Here is a 22882-nt window from a genome sequence, read left to right on the forward strand (position 1 = left end):
ACATCCATGCTCGAGGCAGGATTCGAACCTGCGGCCGTAGCAGCCGCGCGGTTCCGGACTGAAGTGCCTAGAACCGCTCGGCCACCGCGGCCGGCGTCTGAAGTAGTGTTGGAGGGAACTGCACTGACACTATGATTCCTGCAGAGCTGTCCATAAATCCGTAAGAGTACTAGGGGGTGGAGATCTCTTCTGCACGGCACGTTGTTAGCCATCCCAGATACGCTCAATAATGTTCATGTCTGGGGAGTTTGGTGGCCAGCGAAAGTGTTTAAGCCCAGAAGAATGTTCCTGCAGCCAACCTGCAGCAATTCTGGACGTTTAGGGTGTCGCATTGTCCTGCTGGGATTATCCAAGTCCGTCGGAATGCAGAGTGGACATGAACTGATGCAGGTGATCAGACAGGATGCTTAACTAGGTGCCACCTAGTCGTATGTAGATGTATCAGGAGTCGCATACCACTACAACTGCACACGCCCCACGCCGTTACAGAGCCTCCACCAGCTTGAACAGTCCCTTGCTGACATGCAGGGTCCATGGATTTATGAAGTTGTCTCCTTACCCGTACACGTCCATCCTCTCGATACAATTTGAAACGAGACTCGTCAGACCAGACAACATGTTTCCATTCATCAACAGTCCAATGTCGGTATTGACGACCCCACGCAAGGCATAAAGCTTTGTGTAGTGCATCCTTCAAGAGTACACGAGTGGCCCTTTGGCTCCGAAAGCCAATATTGACGATGTTTCGTTGAATGATTCGCATGCTGTCACTTGTTGATGGCCCAGCATTGAAATCTGCAGCAATTTGCGGAAGTGTTGCACTTCTGTCACATTGAACGATCCACTTCAGTCATCGATAGTACTGCAGGATCTTTTTCCGGCTGCAGCGATGTCGGAGATTTGATGTTCTACCAGATTCCAGATATTCACGTTACACTCGTGAAATGGTCGTACTGGAAAATCCCATCTTCATCGCTACCTCGGAGATGCTGTGTCCCATCGTTAGTAATCTGAGTATAGCACCACGTTCAAACACTTAAATCTTGATAACCTGCCATTGTAGCAGCAGTAACAACTGCGCCAGACACTTGTTACGTGTTTAAATTTCTCTATATTTGAATACACTTCAGTGTGTAACAGTGCGCTCAAGACGTATAATTCCAATAATTTCTTCTCTCTATTCCTATCCGTCGGAAACTAGTACAGATGATTTTTTTAACATTTTCAGCATTTCCCATGCCTCAGTCACCTTATATGCTCGTAAATCTTATACTTAAAAAGTCTTCATCAGTTTTTTACTCGAGAATAATGTCAACTAGTGTATCAATGCCATTTGATAGTTCTTGTGTCGTATCGCTTAAATTTTACACGTCGCGAAAATGCTTTCTAAAATACCGCGGTTCGAGGCGGGAGGGGCAAAGAGAAAGTGGGGTGAGCAAACCACAAGAATGCAACCGCATGGTTTTTCGGAGGAACGAGTTCCAAAAAGAAATTTGACCACAGTTTCGCTTAGCTAAAGCGTAGAGATTATTAGTTCTTTTCATTAAACACTCTTCCTCGTGTATAGGCTATTCGGTGACAGCTAAAATTAGTAATATCATGATCATCAATTTCATCATCAGCTGTCTGACATCCACGGCCTGCTGTTACACTTACACGTGGGATTCGCATCCGTGTTAAATGTTGATCTTCTACTATCCACGGAATATGTAGTTATCTCAGCCTTTTCCTGTATCTTCCGTATACAATCCAGGAAAGAACTTCCTCTGCCTGGCTCGTGTACCATGCATTCCGCTGGCTTCATGGTCCGTCCACTTCCAGGTAATTTTCATTGCAGTATTCATAACTTCCTAATTTTCGATTGGTAATAGTCACGATTTACAAGAAAACAAATGGACCACGGAACAGAAATCGATAAATAAAATGTAATATTTTTCTTAAGTTCTGTTACGTGTGCATGTAAGACAAATCACTATTAAATACTTGAATTAAGGTGATATTCATAGTACATCACGATGTATCGGGTAATTATTAAGTCCACGAGACATATTAAAAAATTGGTGTAGATAAATATAAAGAAACAAAATTATACAATACGCGAAACACAAATTCGTGCAGTTTTGAACGTGGTCATACTAATTACGAAAACTGTTGACAGGGGCGCAATCGACCGTAGTTGCTGAAAATGGCTACGATCCAGGCAGAGGAGACATTGTATGTGCTAGAATTTTCCCGCTGCCAGTCGGTGGTGTGTGCCAAGAGCTTTCTGTGGCAAGTTTCGCAAGACTACACCAGTTTATAACGGCATAAGGAAGTAATATAATAAGTGAGGAACTGTCAATGGTATCACGACGTGCTGCAGTTGTGACTCGCGCCACTACTTGAAACTGACAGTGGGGATTTCATCTTTCAGCAAGTTGGCGTCCGTCCACTTTCACAAATATGTACGAGATTACGTGGATGAGACGTTACCACGTCTCTGGATAGGTCGTGTTGCGAATTCCACCTCTACCGCAGAACCTCGAACACTTGCGTCACCGCATCGCAGCAGCTGTTGTACATCTACATTCCGCAAGCCACCTAACGGTGTGTGGCGGAGGGTACTTTGTGTACCGGTGTCACTTCTCCCTTCTCCTGTTCACCGCAAATCCAATTTTGAGCGAAGTTTTACGTACGCGAAATGTTTATGCCAAAATGGTGCCGAAAAACGTCACAACTGAACAGAAGGACAATCAAAGAAACGTGTGCGTTGATATTCTTGGGAGGAGTGCCAATGACCACGAATGGTTCAGTCGTGTGATGACAGGTGATGAATCCTGGATGTTTGAGTAAGATGCTGAGACAGAGCGGCAAATTGAGGAGTGGCACACTGAGATATCTCCTCGACCGAAAAAAGCTGGAATGAGCAAATCAAAGATAAAAACAATGCTGATTTGCCCTTTTATTTCGCAGTAAGGGTATCGTGCATAAAGAGTTTGTTCCTCGAGGATAAACGGTCAACCAATTGTTTTACAAATACGTTCTTGAAATGAAATGTTCAGGAAAAGGGCGAATCAGGTGAGACCGGACATTGCAGACAAGTGGATGCTGCATCATGATAACGCCACACGTCATACGGCCTCTTCCGTCACTGAATTTTTGACCTCAAAAAGCGTTACCGTTGTTCACTGGTCTGAGTCCTTGTGACTCTTTTCTTTTCTCCAAAATTGAAAAAGTCTTAAAAGGACGTCAGTTTTGGACTCTGGAGAATACAAAAGAATGCCACCGACATGTTAACACTATGCCGTCCAGCGACACCACAGTGGCGTCGTGTGCATAGTATCGCTCAGTGGCCGGCGACACCACAGTAAGCATAGTATCACGCCGTGGCCGGCGACAGCACTTTAGTATCTTTTGCATTCTGTTGGTGTTTCGTTTAGGTAACAATAAGCTACACACGTGAACAAGTTTTTTGTTTTTATAGGTACTTGTGCCCTTTCATCATCGCGGACGAAAGAGACAATAGGATTATTTACGATGAATGCTCGACGTCTTGTCTGACATTCCGTACGACTTGGCCGATTGAGAAGAAGACATTGGATATAAAAAAATGAAAGTGAAGCGGAATCGTAGGAAGATAGTGAAATACGTCCAAGAAGAATTCAGCGGACGCTACGGTTGCCAACTTTTCGGTTGAATCAGACGAAGATGGTAGTGCACAGTGGTCAGACTTTGATTTACCGAGGACCAATAAAAAATTTGAAGGATCCCGGGGTCCAAACATATTTCCTAAAGATACACAGAGCGTGAAGGATATGTAGAATTATATATTGGGAACGCTCTATCTGAATATATTAGCAATGAAACCAACAAGTACTACAGTCAAAATTGCAATAGAAGGAAACTGGATTTAAAAAATGCGAAATTTGTCGACGTTACGGGACCCGAACTTAGAAAATGGTTTAGGCTTGTTATCCTAATGGGAATTGTAAAAAAAAAGAGAGAGAGAGAGAGAGAGAGAGAGCGATGATTATTGGTCAACGAATCCGCTGATAGACACACTGATATTTCGCAAAACGATCTCCCGCAACCGATTCAGACAAATATATCATTTTTACATTTTTCCAACAGCAACAATAAACCGGATAACATCGACCGCCGTGTGAAAGTGCAATTCGTAATTGATTATTTTTCCAAAAAGTTTAAAGAAACGTTTAATCTAAGTGAAAACATATCATTTGATGAAGGAATGATACCGTGGCGTGGGCAATTAAATTTTAAAGTTTACAATCCGTCGAAAATTACGAAATACGGCATACTCATTCGGATGCTGTGTGGTTGGATAGAATTCCTCATTCAAGGTATATTCCAGCGCTGGACAGCCTTTAGCAAAAACAGTGATAGAACTATTGACACCTTCTAATGGAAAGTAGCATCACCTCTGCATGGATAATTATTATAACAGTGTAGAACTTGCAGAGAAGTTACTTGAAAAGAAAATTCGAGTTTGTGGAGCGATACGGCAAAATAGAGGATTTCCGGGAAATTAAACCGCACAAAAGTCAATGTGTTTGAAGCTTGTCATCAACGGAAAGGTGACAAGCGGCCGGCCACAAGCCAAGTAATCCGAATTAGCGCTGCCGGCGCCAAGCGAATAAATTTGTACGAGACGTGCGGACGGCAAACTGTTAAAGGCCCTACCGGTCGAAACCCTTCAGCGCTGCTACCAAGACTATGGGGACGACGACTCCCGAAGGGAACTACTTTGGAGGGACAATATTGCTCTTAAAAAAAAAAAACACACTTTGATACATAAAAAATCACTCATTACTTTTTTCACACCTCGTATGATACACTTCCTTGGGTAAGCGGGTTTGACGTCTGCGTGCCAGTGGAAAGTGGCTGGCTATACTTAAAAGTGGCTGGCTATACTTAAAAGTGGCTGGCTATACTTAAAAGTGGCTGGCTATACTTAAAAGTGGCTGGCTATACTTAAAAGTGGCTGGCTATACTTAAAAGTGGCTGGCTATACTTAAAAGTGGCTGGCTATACTTAAAAGTGGCTGGCTATACTTAAAAGTGGCTGGCTATACTTAAAAGTGGCTGGCTATACTTAAAGGTTGCACTTCATATCTGTTAGAGAGCACAGAAAAAAATATTTTATGAATGTCTCTTAATTATCTTAACTACGCGCTGTGATTTTTTTTTGTCATGGGATGGCCTGATGATGGTACTTAGTACTGAAACCTGCAGTCGCTAGGAAAAAATAAAAGTGCGACTATAGACTGCGGCAAAAACTTTCTTTCCTGGTTATTTTAGTCGCTGTTTCAACCGACAGTATGCTGGAAATATGCAGATGTACGAGCTGCATGGTGTAACTCTCCTCGCACTCAAGAGATCGGGTCGTCCCCAGGGCTGCTTCTGCTGCTGCTGCTGCTGCTGCTGCTGCTGGGCGGCGGTGATGGAGTGCGTGCTGAGCTCGGCTGCCAGGCGGAATCAGATTGGCGACGCCGCCTCTGGCCTGTGGTCCACGTGACGTCATTAGGCGGGCTACCGCCGCCGTATATGGCGCCCAAATGGCCCGCTCTTTGCTCTTATTTGAGTGCGGGGCAACGTCTTTTTCTGCCGCCGGCCACTCATTACGGCTCGCCTACACTTCACTGACCGCTTTGTCTTTCTGCGAGACTGGGAGAAGCCGCTCTGTTGCCCGAGGGAGAGGAGGAGAGAATAACAGACCGTGCGAAGGTGAGAGGTGGGTTGGAGAAAAGTGTAGGCCGTCTGATGCGCTCTCTGAACATGCGTGTGTTCGGATTTCACATGAGCTACTCGAGGTCTGTGAAGGCTTCATTGCGTCAGGAGACAGATTGTGCAGAATCCGTGCGCACGTCATTTTGAAAGTTTACAAAGTGTCGTTCTTAGCGCTACAAATATTTGCAACCAGGAATGTCCAGACAGGCGTTCGCACTGTAACTATTCCTTTTCCAAGATGATTCCTACATTCTCACAGTTCCATCCCAAGGCTATAGCCTTATTAACACGTGTACAAGTTGACGATAAATTTCAGATGTATTAACATTATTTGCGTTCAAAAACCGCATCACAGAATGTACACTACTGGCCATTAAAATTGCTACACCAAGAAGAAATGCAGATGATAAACGGGTATTCATTGGACAAATATATTATACTAGAACTGACATGTGATTACATTTTCACGCAATTTGGGTGCATAGATCCTGGGAAATCAGTACCCAGAACAACCACCTATGGCCGTAAAACGGCCTTGATACGCCTGGGCATTGAGTCAAACAGAGCTTGGATGACGTGTACAGGTACAGCTGCCCATGCAGGTTCAACACGAGCCAGTTGCTCGGCCACCATTGACCAGACGTTTTCAATCGGTGAGAGGTCTGCAGAATGTGCTGGCCAGGGCAGCAGAACAACATTTTCTGTATACAGAAAGGCCCGTACAGGACCCGCAACATGCGGTCGTGCATTATCCTGCAGGGTTTCGCAGGGATCGAATGAAGGGTAGAGCCACGGGTCGTAACACATCTGAAATGTAACGTCCACTGTTCAAAGTGCCGTCAATGCGAACAAGAGGTGACCGAAACGTGTAACCAATGGCACCCCATACCATCACGCCGCGTGATACGCCAGTATGGCGATGACGAATACATGCTTCCAATGTGCGTTCACCGCGATGTCGCCAAACACGGAGGCGACCATCATGATGCAGTAAACAGAACCTGGATTCAACCGTAAAAATGACGTTTTTCCAGTCGTGCACCCAGGTTCGTCGTTGAGTACACCATCGCAGGCGCTCCTGTCTGTGATGCAGCGTCGAGGGTAACCGCAGCCACGGTCTCCGAGCTGATAGTCCATGCTGCTGCAAGCGTCGTCGAACTGTTCGTGCATATGGTTGTTGTCCCGCAAACGTCCCCATCTGTTGACTCAGAGATCGAGACGTGGCTGCACGATCCGTTGCAGCCATGCGGATAAGATGCCTGTCATCCCGACTGCTAGTGATACGAGGCCGTTGGGATAGAGCACGGCGTTCCGTATTACCCTCCTGAACCCACCGATTCCACATTCTGCTAACAGTCATTGGATCTCGACCAAAGTGAGCAGCAATGTCGCGATACGATAAACCGCTATCTCGATAGGCTACAATCCGACCTTTATCAAAGTCGGAAACGTAATGGTACGCATTTCTCCTCCTTACACGAGGCATCACGACAACGTTTCACCAGGCAACGCCGGTCAACTGCTGTTTGTATATGAGAAATGGGTTGGAAACTCTCCTCATGTAAGCACGTTCTAGGTGTCGCCACCGGCGCCAACCTTGTGTGAATGCTCTGAAAAGCTAATCATTAGCATATAACAGCATCTTCTTCCTGTCGGTTAAATTTCGCGTCTGTAGCACCTCATCTTCGTAATGTAGCAATTTTAATGGCCAGTAGTGTACTTCACAGTCGGCGGGCTTAGAGATTGCCTTACAGATTTTGAACGATCACTAAACTAACAAACGTAAACACAACACAATCCAGATGTAATGGCGTCAGTGGAAAGACAGTAAGCCAGAGACGAGTGCAAATGTGCGGAACTGCGACACTAGTCCTGCGGTGGCAGCAGAACGATCGGTAATTCCTTTCCGGGGACGCCTCGTGTACACTGAGGTGACAAGTCACGGGATGGCGATGTGCACATATGCAGATGGCTGTAGTATCGCGTACACAAGGTATAAAAGAGCAGTGCATTGGCGGAGCTCTCATGTGTACTCAAGCGATTCATGTGAAAAGGTTTCCGACGTGATTATGCCCGCAGACTTCGAAAGCGGAATCGTAGTTGGGGCTAGATGCAGGGGACATTCCAATTTCGCAAATCATTAGGGAATTCAGTATTCCGAAATCCACAAAGTCGAGAGTGTGTCGAGACTACTCTCACCACGGACAACGCAGTGGCCGACGGCCTTCACTTAACGACCGAGAGCAGCGGAGTTTGCGTAGAGTTGTCAGTGACAACAGACAAGCAGCACTGCGTGAAATAACAGCAGAAATGAACGCAGTACGTACGACGAACGTATGTTAGGACAGTGCGGTGAAATTTTGCGTTAATGGGCTATGCCAGCAGACAACAGCGCGACATCGCCTCCAGCACCTCTTCCGGGCTCATGACGACATCGGTTGTACCCTAGATGGCTGGATTGCACATGGTAAGAGCTGATGGTAGATATAGAATGTGGCTGATGATAGATTTAGAATGTGCCGCAGACCTCACCCAAGCCATGGCCCCAAGTTGTCGACAAGGGACTGTGCAAGCTGGTGGTGGCTCCGTAATGGTGTGGACTGTGTTTACGTGGAATGGACTGGGTCCTCTGGTCCAACTGAACCGATCATTGACAGGAAATGGTTATTTTCGGCTACTTGGAGGCCATTTTCAGCCATTCATGGATTTCGTTTCCGAACAACGGTGGAATTTTTATGGATGACAATGCGCCTATCAGCAGGCCTGAGCTGTTCGTGATTGATTTTGAAGAACATTCTGAACAAATAGAGCTAATGATTTGGCCACCCAGATTGCCCAACTTGAATCCCATCGAACATTTACGGGATATGATAGAGGGGTCAGTCGGTGCACAAACTCCTGCACTGCAACACTTTCGTAATTATGAACGGCCGTAGAGGTAGCATGGGCCAGTATTTCTGCAGGGGACAGCGAACGACTTGTTTGAATCCAAGCCACGTCGAGTTACTGCACTACGCCGGGCAAAAGGCGGTCCGATACGATGTTAGCAGATATCCCATGACTTCTGTCAACGTATAGTGGCCGCCCGGAGTGGCCGTGCGGTTCTAGGCGCTACAGTCTGGAGCCGAGCGACCACTACGGTCGCAGGTTCGAATCCTGCCTCGGGCATGGATGTGTGTGATGTCCTTAGGTTAGTTAGGTTTAATTAGTTATAAGTTATAGGCGACTGATGGCCTCAGAAGTTAAGTCGCATAGTGCTCAGAGCCAAGCCAATGTATAGTGTATAGTATAACGCAAAGCAGAACGGTAGACTTTTTCCATGAAAAGGTCTAAATAATGTTTTCTCGTGGTGTCCATCATCAACGAGAGCCGCTGGTCAGCGGTGGGCTACGCGGCTGCTAATGGAGACAGGGATCGCGTTACGCCTTTGAGTGACCGTCCGTGGCTTATCAGGGCCCGCCTCTCTACTTCCCTGCTCTCAGCGCGCTCCCACGTTCCAGGCAGCTGCCGCTGGAGTGGACTGGAGTCCAGCTCGGCTCCCGCGTTCCAGGGGCGCCTAACGACTGCCCGGGATGTTAGCCGCGCACCGCAGCGCCGAACTTCACTTTACTGCCAACGTGTAGCCGCGGCCCGAAGCTAATTAAAGCCCTAAAGTGTCCCACTGGGTCACTGGTTCTTCAGCATGCTTGACCGGCCGACTCGTAAAGCCGGAGGGAATGTCAGGGGCAGTAATATCCGACGCTGGCCGGCTCTCCGTATCGACGCGCGCCTCTGCTGTTAGAGCGTTCTTGTCCGTTCCAGACACCCATAACAGTGCTGGATGCCATCCACCTTACCTTACTGCCGCCACATTCCACGTGTCGGTGTTGTGTTGGTCGTCGGAGTTAAAATCTTCCCCACCGTCCTCAAGGATTAGCTCTTTTGACCTGTTCAGCCTCAGATAGTTCACGCCATCTCTGTAAGGGACGTCCACCGTTCCTTCTGCCGATGAGGTTACGTTATATTGCCGCCTTACTTGTTATATCATTAGGCATACGTTGAACACGGTCTTTCCAGTTCATAGGTATTTTTAAATTATATTTGTAATGGGTTCAACAGTTCTTGTTTAACATAGTTATTTCTTTTATGGTTCATCAATGAATATCCCGCAACAAAGCAGAGGAACTTCATCTCTGATGATTCGATTCGTAGTAGTAGATTAGATGTTAGGGTCCAACACTGGCTACCATACAGCAACAAAGATAACGGTATTACATTGTAAGTTTAATTAATATTTATTTCCGTAGGTTATATTTTAATGTACGTTGTATATATCTACAAAAATGTCTTAATCCGGAAAATTTCAGCTCTGCATCAACTGATTTGCGAAATTTAAAATTTCACACTAAATATTTCTTACTTGTCAAATTTTTATTTGTCCATCTATAACAGTTCTGGCTCTTATAGGTTCCAATCCTTGAAACGCCATCACTTTTATCTGTTGATATTCTCATTCCGTATTTAGCGCCAGTTTGACTCAGTTTGTGTACTGAAATTTGAACCTTTTCTTGAGATTCTCGTATTATAATGTGATCATCAGCAAATAACATCTTAATATGTCTTTGAATAAAATCATCCTTTTACGAATGATATCGTCAATGTAAACATTAAAAGGGGTAGGAGACAATAAGCATCCTTGTTCGACTCCTGAACTGATGTCGGCGGGTGGGCAGATTATCTCCCCTCAGAGTATGGATCCTTATTTTATTAATTTTGTATAACAACTGAATTGCCGTAATCAGATGTGCTGGAACTCCCGATTCCTTAAGTGATTCCCAAAGCGTTTTCCCCTTTATCTTGTCAAACTACTTTTCACAGTCGATAAAAACACAGAAAGTTGGCAATCTAAATCCCCTTCTTTTTCTCGGTTACTAGTGCCAGAGTGAAAAGACAGTCAGAACTCATCTACCTTTTTTAAAACTACGCTGCACCTCTGACATCCGTGCTTCCGCTATTGGTACTAATCCCTTGTTTATAATTTTAGCATACAGTTTATAGCAGGAATTTAGTAGACTTTTTCCTCGGTAATTTGCGCATTGTGATTTGTCGCCTTTCTTGTAAATAGGGCACATCTAAGCTTCATTCCATTCATCTGAAGGAAAAGTCTTGTAGGTTATTGGACCGCGTCATGCTCATCTTCAGTTCCTTCTTACTCAATCGACGTATTGACCCCTCTGCTGGATGTTCTTCAGGATCTTCCTTGGTATCCTGTGTTAGGTAAATACTGTCAGAGACCAGTTTCTTGCTCACTTGCAGAGGGGAATTTTTCCGCGATTGTTCTGGGAAAGTGGGGTTACTGGGTGACGTTTTTTTCCGGAGACTATTGGCGGACCATCGCACTGGAAAGATGGTGAAACAGATACAGAAAGGAAGGGGGAATTATTACTAAAAACTGCTAGTTACATGTTCCATAGATTATTTGAACGGTTATTTTATCGAAATGATATGGATCTAGTCAGTTTACAGTATGTGCATACATGTGAACATTAATGAACACCATATCATTTAGTTTCCACTCATGCATCTGCACCTAAAAACAAGTTTTTTCTGTCAGTTTTTAAGTAGAAATTCGTCAGCCGACTAGGAGGAGTTGTCAAGGAAAAATGATTTTAAATTGGCTTTAAAACTTGCTTCGCCAGCTATCAGTCATTTTGTGTTATTGGGCAAACGATCAAAAATCTTTATTGCTGCATATTGAACTCCTTTCTGAGCCACTGAAAGCTTTATAAAAATGGGCAATGAAGGTCTTTTCCCCTCTAGTGTTGCAGGTGTAAACATAACTGTTCTTCTAAAATTGTAATGGTGTATTTATGACGAATTTCACTGGCGAAAATATGTCTTGTGACGGCGCAATTAAAATGTCCATCTCCTTGAAGAGGGGCTTACATGACGCCGCCCGTGGCTGAATCCACTATTATCCTTACTCCTCGTTTTGTGCAGTCAATACTTTCTTTCAGAGTGAAGAGTTACCCCAGAAAATTATTCCGTATAACATTATTGAGTGTAAGTACGCAAAATATGTCAAGAGGTCAATACATTGGATTCCAAGATTAGCAATAATATGAAGATTAAAAGTAGCTGAACTTAATTGTTTGAGAAGCTCAGTAATACGCTTCTTCCAGTTCAAGTTTTCATCAATATGCATACCCCAAAATTTGGCGCATTCTACACTATTTACTGACTCCTGCTCTTGTGCTACATTAATTGTTGGCATGTGTTTCTTATACAGAATTGAATGAAGCATGTCTTTTTTTTCAAAATTTAGGGAGAGTTCATTCCCAGAGAACCACTTAATAATTCTTTGGAAAATATCATTCACCAATTCTTCTGTTGGTTTCTCTCTAATGGGGTTTATTACAACACTAACTATAGTCTTCAAAAAAATAAGACTTTTACTTGTTGAATGTTAAGTGAAAAGTAATTCACATACATAAGGAAGACGAGTGAACCCAAAAGTCAACCCTGTGGGACTCCCTTTGTCATTTTACCCAAGTCGCTAAAATTTTCTCTTGTTCCGACGTTGTCTGAATCATACAGCGCAACCTTTTGCATTCTGTTTGTCAAGTACGATTCGAACTAGCTATGTGTAAAGTCATCAATCCCATAGAACTTGAGCTTTTCTAAGACAGTACTATGATCTACACAATCGAAAGCCCTGGAGAGATCACAAAACATACAACAGGCGATATATTATGATTTAAGGCTTATACTGTTTGATTAGTGAATGTATAAATAGCATTTTCAGTGGAGCAACCTTTCTGGAATCCAAACTGTGACATGCTAAGTATTTATTGCCGCGGAGGAGACTTCCTAGTAGTTGTGGTATTCCTCGGATTCGGTGGCTGGATATTTACTTCTTTGATAGCTGGATGCCATGAAACTGGAAGCTCATAGAAGTCATCTCTATTAAAATTACTTTCGCTCTTAGAAATCTTAACCGTTCCTCGGACTTTTCCTTCTGCGAGTGCTGTACTCGTACCTTTTTGAAATATATATCCTGGTCTGAGTTCTCTTGATGTTCCGTTGCCGCAGTTTTCACACTTTCTTCTGTTTACGTGTGGCATTCGTGATTTTTAGTGCAATGTTTTAGTGTCCCAGTTTCTCCTATGTGTTTTGGTCGTCAGATCGCTCGTTTGTCTTTGCAGCAGTGAAGAAAGGAGCATCAGAAGCGTCCGCATCAAGATGATCAGGACACTATGACCGGAGAAGTCGGAATTCCCCTATCCAATAAAATATCGCAGCGGTTAAGCCAAAAGTTTCCGAAGGCTAGATAGATAAACATCGGAATCGTCGAACCCCTCCCCCCCCCCCTCCCTTTTCCCAGATATGCTCAATAATGTTCATGTCTGGGGAATTTGGTAGCCAGCGGAAGTGTTTAAACTCAGAAGAGTGTTTCTAGAGCCACTCTGTAGCTGTTCTGGACGTGTGGGGTGTCGCATTGTCCTGCTGGAAGTGCCCAAGCTCGTCGGAATGCACAACGGATATGAATGGATGTGGGTGATCAGTCATTATGCTTTCGTTCGTGTCAGCTGTCAGAGTCGTATCTAGACGTACCAGGGGTCACATATCACTCCAACTGCACACGCCCCACTCCTCCACCAGCTTGAACAGTCCCCTGCTGACGTGCAGTGTCCATGGGTTCATGAGGTTGTCTCCATATCCGCTAGATACAATTTGAAACGAGAATGGTCCGACCAGGCAACACGTTTCCAGTCATCAGCAGTCCAATGTCGGTGTTGACGGGCCCAGGCGAGGCGTAAAGCTTTGTGTCCTGCAGTCGTCAAGGGTACACGAGTGGGCCTTCGGCTCCGAAAGCTCATATCGATAATGTTTCGTTGAATGGTTCGCACGCTGACTCTTGCTGAAGGGCCAGCATTGAAATCTGCAGCAATTTGCGGAAGGGTAGCACTTCTGTGACGTTGAACAATTCTCTTCAGTCGTCGTTGGACCTGTTCTTGCAGGATCTTTTTCCGGCCGTAGCGATAATTGTTGAGTGGGAAAATCCCCTCTTCATCGCTACCTTGGAGATGCTGTGTCCCATCACTCCTGCGCCGCCCCTAACACCTCATTCAACTTCACTTAAATCTTGATAACCTGCCATTGTAGTAGCAGTAACCGATCTAATAAATGCGCCAGACGCCTGTTGTGTTATACAGGCATTGCCGACCGCAGCGCCGTATTCTGCCTGTTAACATTTCTCTGTACTTGAATACGCACTGCTATACCAGTTTCTTTGGGGCTTCAGTGTATTTCAGAGTGGTGCAAAGTTTGCCAACTTGCTTTAAATGCTCAGAAATATAAAACTGTGCGCTTCTCGTCTGTTGTTCTTGCTAGGAAGACTCTGCCAAGAAATGGGAGCGTGTTCTGTCCAATATGTTCTGAATAACATGAATGTGGCGAGGAGCAGGTTGTTCAGACTCGATACAATGGTGCATCGCCTCCTGCTCCTCGCCCGGAATGCACCTGCAAGCCATTCTCCGCCGCCATTCCGAGAAACCTCGGGCGCTTTTCATTTAAATGCGTGCGAGCGTGTGCTATGCTCATTTGTTCAACGAAACACCGGGGAAGAGAAGGGACTGTTTGCCCCGAGCCGGTTAGCATGCATGCGGCGGCGTGGCGGCGTTTTCAGGGCGGACGGCCGCGGGCGTTTGTCTCGCCGTGCTCTGCCCAGAGTTTGCCGTGTAAGGCGCGCTCCCGTACCCCCTTATCGCGCTGCAAGCACAGTCGGAATGCACACTGCGGCAGTCCGTCATTCCGCACGGAATAACTACACGCCGACGCTCTTTGCTTTGCTTCCTGGTGCTGCGTACTGTTCCGCCCGAAAGGCCGCGAGGTGTCTGCTGGAGACGAAATTTATGGGACAGCCAGGAAGTCATGTTGCATCCAAGTGGGTGTTAGCTCGTTGGTGGCTTCTCACTTACAGTGTTTTAACGAAAATCGCAGCTGGTCACTGAGAAGTAAATTGCACTAGATGTATGACCACAGATAATGAGCGACTGACTACCAGTCAGTAAAAGATGCTTCGTTACAGCTTCCTGCTGTATTACAGACAGGTCCTTGATTTTCAAGACCACTGACATGGCAATTCTTAATCTGAACACACTATGAGGGACCGATGACCTAGCAGTTTTGTCCCTCCCCCTCCCCCCCCCCCCCTCCCTTCTTTAAAGCAACCAGCCAACACTCCGTACTTGTATTGATGCAGACACCAGACAGGAACGGCAAGAAAAGTGAAACTTCTTTATTTAAATGAGTGTGTCTGTACTTAAATTGCAGAATGATTGAGAAGATGAAATTTCTACGTTATTTGATTGTGAAACAGCCGAGTAAAACTGAGCGTACTGAGCCTACTTTCTCTTTACTTTTTCTTATCATGTCAACACTGACCCACAATATTCCAGCGCAACGCAATCTGACTGCTCAAAAATGATAACCTGACTTCAGATAATTAATACAAAAGAATGGCCCTGAATTAGAAGAAATCCTGACAATAACCTATACATTTCATTAAGCACTTACCTCACAAAAATCTTCATTACGACAACTACTGCAATACAGTAAGCGTCAATACTGCCAGCTAAATAAAAGATTCTAACTGCTAAAGCCACTACCTACTAATAGGCATGTGGTTATCACAGGGAAGATTTTGTTGCAAACCAAATAATGTATTTTTTTACCTTGATAATGAGACATCCAGTTCAAACACGAATATAAATCGTCATTGACATTTAGTACAAAGGTATATAATCATGAATAATATTCAGTCTCCAAGTCGAACATGTACAGATCGTTAACCTACGCTAACACTTCAGACCTCTGCCCTCCATCAATGCTAACTTCTCACATCTAACATCCATCACTGCTGGCTGTTCAACCCCAACTGCCCAACGGTACTTCCATCACTGCTGGCGACTAACTTCCAGCTGTCCAACACTACTGGCGATTAACTTTCAACGAGTCCAAGCAGCCACAGAGTCTCTTACAAAGAAAGCGCAGTCAGAGATCCAATGCAAAGCGCTACACAGCGCTGCCAACACAGAAGCAGCCCACTTACAAAAGCTGGACCTCTGGAAGCTGTCACTTCGATATGGGGCATTTATTTGCCTCGGATTATTTTTAGCACACAGTCGGCGGGTAAGCTTGACACTGTGTTGCAAGGATATAAAAAGTGAGCCGTTGATTTTATGAGCAAACTGTTTGTCTTTTCTAGAGTCCCAGAATGCTTAGTTACACTAACACCATGAAATTATGTTAAAAATTTATGTGATATATTCATGCCTATTTATGAGCAACGTTTGATGTGTTCTTATATAAAGGACATAACAAAATAAAAGAGCAAACCAATAAACAAACTCATATAATGAACAAGCAGATATTTGGATATCAATACCCCCATATCAACAAAGAAGAAGATACAAAATGTGTTTAAGCAATATTGAGGATAATCAGACCAGTTGTCGATCGTGTGATTATTGCCACATGTGTCGGGACGACATTAACCCATTTTCAAGCGATAAAAACCAGGTAACCAGATAAAAAATTCTATTTCCACCGACAGATGTATAAGGATTACAGACTTTCTGCGTTACAACCTAGCTTAAGAAAATTACGCCATTAGTCCTCGTCACAATTAACAAACAAGCTGAACATCTGCACTGTCGACTCAAACCATAAAACGTTACAAGGCGGTGCATCCACTGTTCCCGAGGTACAGTTGCAAACTGAAAGCCACTGCCATCACCTACCAACGGAGATATGTAATTAATGCCCAATGTTCAACACAAACGATATCTTTGAGAACTGCCTGTCTTGTGTTAGCCCATTCTAACGCCGGCCGGAGTGGCCGATCGTTTCTAGGCGCTACAGTCTGGAACCGCGCGACCGCTACGGTCGCAGGTTCGAATCCTGCCTCGGACATGGATGTGTATGATGTCCTTAGGTTAGTTAGGTTTAAGTAGTTCTAAGTTCTAGGGGACTGATGACCTCAGCCGTTAAGTCCCATAGTGCTCACAGCCATTTGAACCCATTCTAACGTAAAAACTACCTCTGCATTGCAATCTGAAAGGCAACAGCAAGCGAAAATCTTATGTCACTAGGTAAAATATGTTGGTGGCTGCTTCTTGAGGAGGATGTCGCTAATGTGTGCCCAGATATGCCCTTTGGACACTTGCGTCCTCTCATTTAAAACGCCGACGCACTCCTCTTTCGAAGCACAATAAATCTCTACCTCCTCTAAATTTGCTAGTAACCACCTTTTTTCTTCAACGTTCAACACCCTCATGTTTGTGTTACATTCCTCAACGAATGCTATTCATCTTAAGATGCTTTGCTACAGCTGACAAGCCGTTCTCTCTCTTATTATACCCTTTAAATCTAACTTTAAAATTCCGTCCCGTCTGCCCCACATATCTCGCTTCACAATCCTAACATTTTTCTTCATGCACTCCCGATTTCCTCATCCAGTTCCTCGATATTGCTTGAATAACAGCTGTATGATAGCTTCACATCAGTTGTCCTAAGAAGTGTTTAGTTGTAAGCGTCTTGAGCACGCGGATACAAAATATTCGTCCTGTTCTTCACTTAATTTCTTTGGAAATATCAGAAAGCAGATACAGCTTTGGCTCATTCCTTTCGAATGAGTGAGTGACTATGAAGTGGGGGAGGGGGAGATGCAATTCCATTTATAAACCAGATCACCGACGATAAGCTAATATCGCATAGGAATTAATAGATTAAAGCAGGGTGTGGCGCCACGATCACTGTTATCCGTGACCAGCGCTCTATTAGTGAATCCTACACAACAGATATTCCGTTCTAAAACAAATGTTGAATAAATGGTTTAATTCCATGCGGGAACTTCTTTTGTGCGCTGATGGGACATCGGTATCGTCATATTACGAGACATAAATGGAGCTGAATACCTTTTTTTATTAAAATTATCTATTGTAAATATTCAGCAAATCGGTTGTATACAGGGTGTCCCAAGTGGAATGGTCAGTATTCAGGGATATGAAAGAAACGATCGTTCGAATAAAAAAGTTCAGTAAACGTGGGCTCTAACATTGAGAGCTATGATCACTACATCTTCGATAGTGTAAAAGAAATCTCTTCTGTTGCAAGCTCTTTGCTTTCCCTATTTTGGGAGGTAGTTGTATGGACCAGAAAAAGAAAAAAAAATCTAGATAACATTGGTTCTAAAGTGCACACCTTGAGAGTTACGAGCACTTTGCTCATCTTCCCTACTGTGAAAGACGTCTCTTCTACTGAACAAGTGTTGATAGCTCTTAAGGTACGCATTTCTTAGCCCATGGTTACTAAGCCTTTTCTTGCTTTGCATAATAGTTCCTGTCACATCCCCGAATCCCGATCATTCCTCCTGGACATCCCGTATTATAAATTGGATAAATACAAGTATGTTCATTTGGGATATAGTCACGGTCCCCCCGCATGAACCATGGACCTTGCCGCTGGTGGGGAGGCTTGCGTGCCTCAACGATACAGATAGCCGTACCGTAGGTGCAACCACAACGAGGGGTATCTGTTGAGAGGCCAGACAAACGTATGGTTCCTGAAGAGGGGCAGCAGCCTTTTCAGTAATTGCAGGGGCAACAGTCTGGATGATTGACTGATCTGGCCCTGTAACACTAACCAAAACGGCCTTGCTGTTTTAGTACTGCGAACGGCTGAAAACAAGAGGAAACTACAGCCGTAATTTTTCCCGAGGGCATGCAGCTTTACTGTATAATTAGAGTAGAGAGGAAATAAAATGTAGACTGGCAATGGCAAGGAAAGCGTTTCTGAAGAAGAGGAATTTGTTAACATCGAGTATTGATTTAAATGTCAGGAAGTCGTTTCCGAAAGTATTTGTATGGAAGTGAAACATGGACGATAAATAGTATGGACAAGAAGAGAATAGAAGCTTTCGAAATGTGGTGCTACAGAAGAATGCTGAAGATTTGATGGGTAGATCACATAACTAATGAGGAGGTATTGAATAGAATTGGGGAGAAGAGGAGTTTGTGGCACAACTTGACTAGAAGAAGGGATCGGTTGGTAGGGCATGTTCTGAGGCATCAAGGGATCACAAATTTAGCATTGGAGGGCAGCATGGAGGGTAAAAATAGTAGAGGGAGACCAAGAGATGAATACACTAAGCAGATTCAGAAGGATGTAGGTTGTAGTAAGTACTGGGAGATGAAGCAGCTTGCACAGGATATAGTAGCTTGGAGAGCTGCATCAAACCAGTCTCAGGACTGAAGACCACAACAACAACACAGTAGTTTATATCAAGCACAATTTTTAACTCGGTAAGCACAAGATAAAGTTGATGCGCTATGCAGAGGAGGAAGATAGTGGCCGTCTTGTAAGCGATTTTCTTTTATTTATTTATTTATTCATTTATTTAGTCTCAGGTCAAGCAAGGGGTATAATGACCCGTTGCTACTTCTTACTGTCATCACCATATAATTTGAATACGTTGCATAATACCTCGTCCAAGTACCCGCAATGAGAACGCCACTCTCGGCCTCTCTGGCGGTACTTGTTTCAGTATAAATTGCAGACTGTGGCAGACATTAAGGAGGTTTCCCATTATTCCTGTTGCAGGCTCTGAAGCGCGGACAGGAGGAGAGCGACCTTGAGCGCATCCAGGACCTGTTCCCCAACGACTGCCTGCGTCTGTACGACAAGGATGCCCTCACCATGGTAAGTGCCGACACCATATGGAAGCGCCAGTAACGCCTTTTGCCTTCATTGGTAACGCAGTTCTTTACCTGTAATTACTTACGAGCTAAGCCAGCTAAGCAAGACCCTTACTGAGGAATTGAGCTTTGGAGGCAGATGTCGGATTCCAGCATTGTCTTCTGAGAAAGATTCGAGTGCTGAATAAGGAGGACCGATGCGACTGTTAAAAATCTTTATTCAGACCCACGATCGGTTTTGCCGACTATATTTGCATCATCAGGTGTTTATTTATTTGTACACAGATGTATAAAAGAACTTTGGCAATGTCAGGTCATGGAAAAGAAAACGGTTAGATTTGTGTCTACTTACAGACAGTACATGAAAAAGACATGTTTAAAACCTGTCAAGAAGTACATCAACCCAACATTCTCATCAAATTGTAAGTAAGGTTCCAGTATCACTGCTTTAAAACATTTATCGATTATTACGACAAATGTTCGAAATATTTCAAAATTTCAAGTACCGGGTGATCAAAAAGTCAGTATAAATTTGAAAACTGAATAAATCACGGAATAATGTTGATAGAGAGGTACAAATTGACACACATGCTTGGAATGACATGGGGTTTTATTAGAACCAAAATAATACAAACGTTCAAAAAATGTCCGACAGATGGCGCTTCATCTGATCAGAATAACAATGATTAGCATAACAATGTAAGACAAAGCAAAGATGATGATCTTTACAGGAAATGCTCAATATGTCCACCAACATTCCTCAACAATAGCTTTAATCGAGGAATAATGTTGTGAACAGCACTGTAAAGCATGTCCGGAGTTATGGTGAGGCATTGGCGTCGGATGTTGTCTTTCAGCATCCCTAGAAATGTCAATCGATCACGATACACTTGCGACTTCAGGTAACCCCAAAGGCAATAATCGCACGAACTGAGGTCTGGGGACCTGGGAGACAAAGCATGAAGAAAGTGGCGGCTGAGCACACGATCATCACCAAACGACGCGCGCAAGAGATCTTTCAGGCGTCTAGCAATACTTTCTTTTTTTTTCTTCTAATAAAACCCCATGTCATTCCAAGCATGCGAGTCAATTTTTACCTCTCTATCTACATTATTCCGAGGTTTATTAAGTTTTCAAATTTATACTGACTTTTTGATCACCCGGTACGTCTACGTTGTCCTGATATATGTATAACATCTGTTGTGACTGTATCTGGTGACTGTTCTCGTTATATTAAACGCGAAATTTTAAAATATCGATTTCAAGTCGATTTTGTGTTGTTTTATACAGCGTGACGTAATATTTTGATACTAATTCTAAATATTTCCAATAATTATTTGACAGTTCACACCATATATGTTTTATATTTACGTGGTAACAGACTATGTTTCTATGTAAATATAAAACATCTATGGCGTGAACTGTCAAAAAATTACAGGAAATATGTACCATAACGTATCAAAATCTTACTTCACACTGTGTAAAGCAGCACAAAATCGACGTGAAATCGATATTTCAGAATTTAACGTGAAATATAACGAGAATAGTCACCAGATACAATCACACCAGATGTTTTATACAAGCCAAGACAACGTAGACATATCACACAACACGTTTTGTATAAGCCAGGACAACGTAGTCGTATTTCGAAATGGAAATATTCCGAAACAGCTGTCGTAGTAATCAGTAAATGTTTTAAGCAGTGTCACTGGAAACTAACTTACAATGTCCTCTCAAGACATAAATTTCACTGCAGTCATCAAGAAACTAATTCTCATGAGGGTATTTAAAATTTCTATCTCGCAAATGTGCGAACTTCCATAAATAAAAATAGGGGCTAAGGTCATCCCGAAGCCTAACAAAGAACCCAGTAAACAAGTCTAAAGCAGGACCCCGGCAGATATTAAATTAATAATTTATAAACATATTCCGCAAAAGATCAGTCGTTTCTCTATCACGGTTTAATACTCATGGCAGCCCCGAACTTTCGAGTGTCGTTCCTCTACTCGTAACTTCCGATTTATGTTATTTCCGTACAGGGCAGACATTTTAAGTCGCAGGCCCGGTATCGTCCGATAAATACGAAATTGCAGTGCCTTGGTCATGCATGCATGTTCGAAGGAACATTGCACCGTACTTCTTCACTACGCAGGTAGCGCAGTTTCGAGTTCGTTGGCCGATACCGTACCTGCAATTAACGAATAAAATGTCTCCCGTGTGCGGGAATAACATTAATAGGATGTGCGAGTATGGACGTGACATATGGACGACGACGTATGGAAGTCTGTGTCTGGCCGTGAATCGTGCACGGATAACCGGAGCGGTTAAGGCGACCACACGCGTAAAGCGGAAAATGTAGGTTCGAGTCCCGATCCAGAACAAACTTTGATTGTCGTCATTCCATTATACAGATGGAGGTGATTCATATTCGTAACTGCGAATACATTTCATATCAGTATTTATCTAGTCGGGTGCAGGTAACCTTCAGGCTATTTCTGGTAACCCCAGGTGCAGGTGCTTATACAAATGAAATGGCACAATTTACATCTAGATTAATACTCCGCAAGCCACCCAACGGTGTGTGGCGGAGGGCACTTTACGCGCCACTGTCATTGCCTCCCTTTCCTGTTCCAGCGGGACGAACAACTGCCGGAAAGCCTCCGTGCGCGCTCGAATCTCTCTAATTCTACATTCGTGATCTCCTCGGGAGGTATAAGTAGGGGGAAGCAATATATTCGATACCTCATCCAGAAACGCACCCTCTCGAAACCTGGACAACAAGTTACACCGCGATGCAGAGCGCCTCTCTTGCAGAGTCTGCCACTTGAGTTTGCTAAACATCTCCGTAACGCTATCACGGTTACCAAATAACCCTGTGACGAAACACACCGCTCTTCTTTGGATCTTCTCTATCTCTTCTGTCAACCCGACCTGGTACGGATCCCATACTGATGAGCAATACTCAAGTATAGGTCGAACAAGTGTTTTGTAAGCCACCTCCTTTGTTGATGGACTACATTTTCTAAGGACTCTCCCAGTGAATCTCAACCTGGCACCCGCCTTACCAACAATTAATTTTATATGATCATTCCACTTCAAATCGTTCCATACGCATACTCCCAGATATTTTACAGAAGTAACTGTTGCCAGTGTTTGTTCCGCTATCATATAATCGTACGATAAAGGATCCTTCTTTCTATGTATTCGCAATACATTACATTTGTCTATGTTAAGGGTCAGTTGCCACTCCCTACATCAAGTGCCTATCCGCTGCAGATCATCTTGCATTACGCTGCAATTTTCTAATGCTGCAACTTCTCTGTATACTACAGCATCATCCGCGAAAAGCCGCATGGAACCTCCGACACTATCTACTAGGTCATTTATATATATTGTGAAAAGCAATGGTCTCATAAC

The 22882-nt window shown here is 43.9% G+C and overlaps 1 protein-coding gene across 3 annotated transcripts in view; it reads left to right on the top strand.

Annotated features, from left to right (window-relative positions):
- The window catches only part of LOC124775916, a 394798-nt gene that overhangs the window by 304727 nt on the left and 67189 nt on the right, over positions 1–22882 (top strand). For all 3 annotated transcript variants that reach the window (XM_047250760.1, XM_047250757.1, XM_047250759.1), the window contains exon 3: positions 19371–19469. In XM_047250760.1, coding sequence (XP_047106716.1) covers positions 19467–19469 — 3 coding nt within the window. In that variant the 5' untranslated portion in view covers positions 19371–19466. The remainder of the gene's footprint in view (positions 1–19370; positions 19470–22882) is intronic.

The sequence above is a fragment of the Schistocerca piceifrons genome, chromosome 2, assembly GCF_021461385.2.
Source record: "Schistocerca piceifrons isolate TAMUIC-IGC-003096 chromosome 2, iqSchPice1.1, whole genome shotgun sequence".
Taxonomy (NCBI): Eukaryota; Metazoa; Arthropoda; class Insecta; order Orthoptera; family Acrididae; genus Schistocerca; species Schistocerca piceifrons.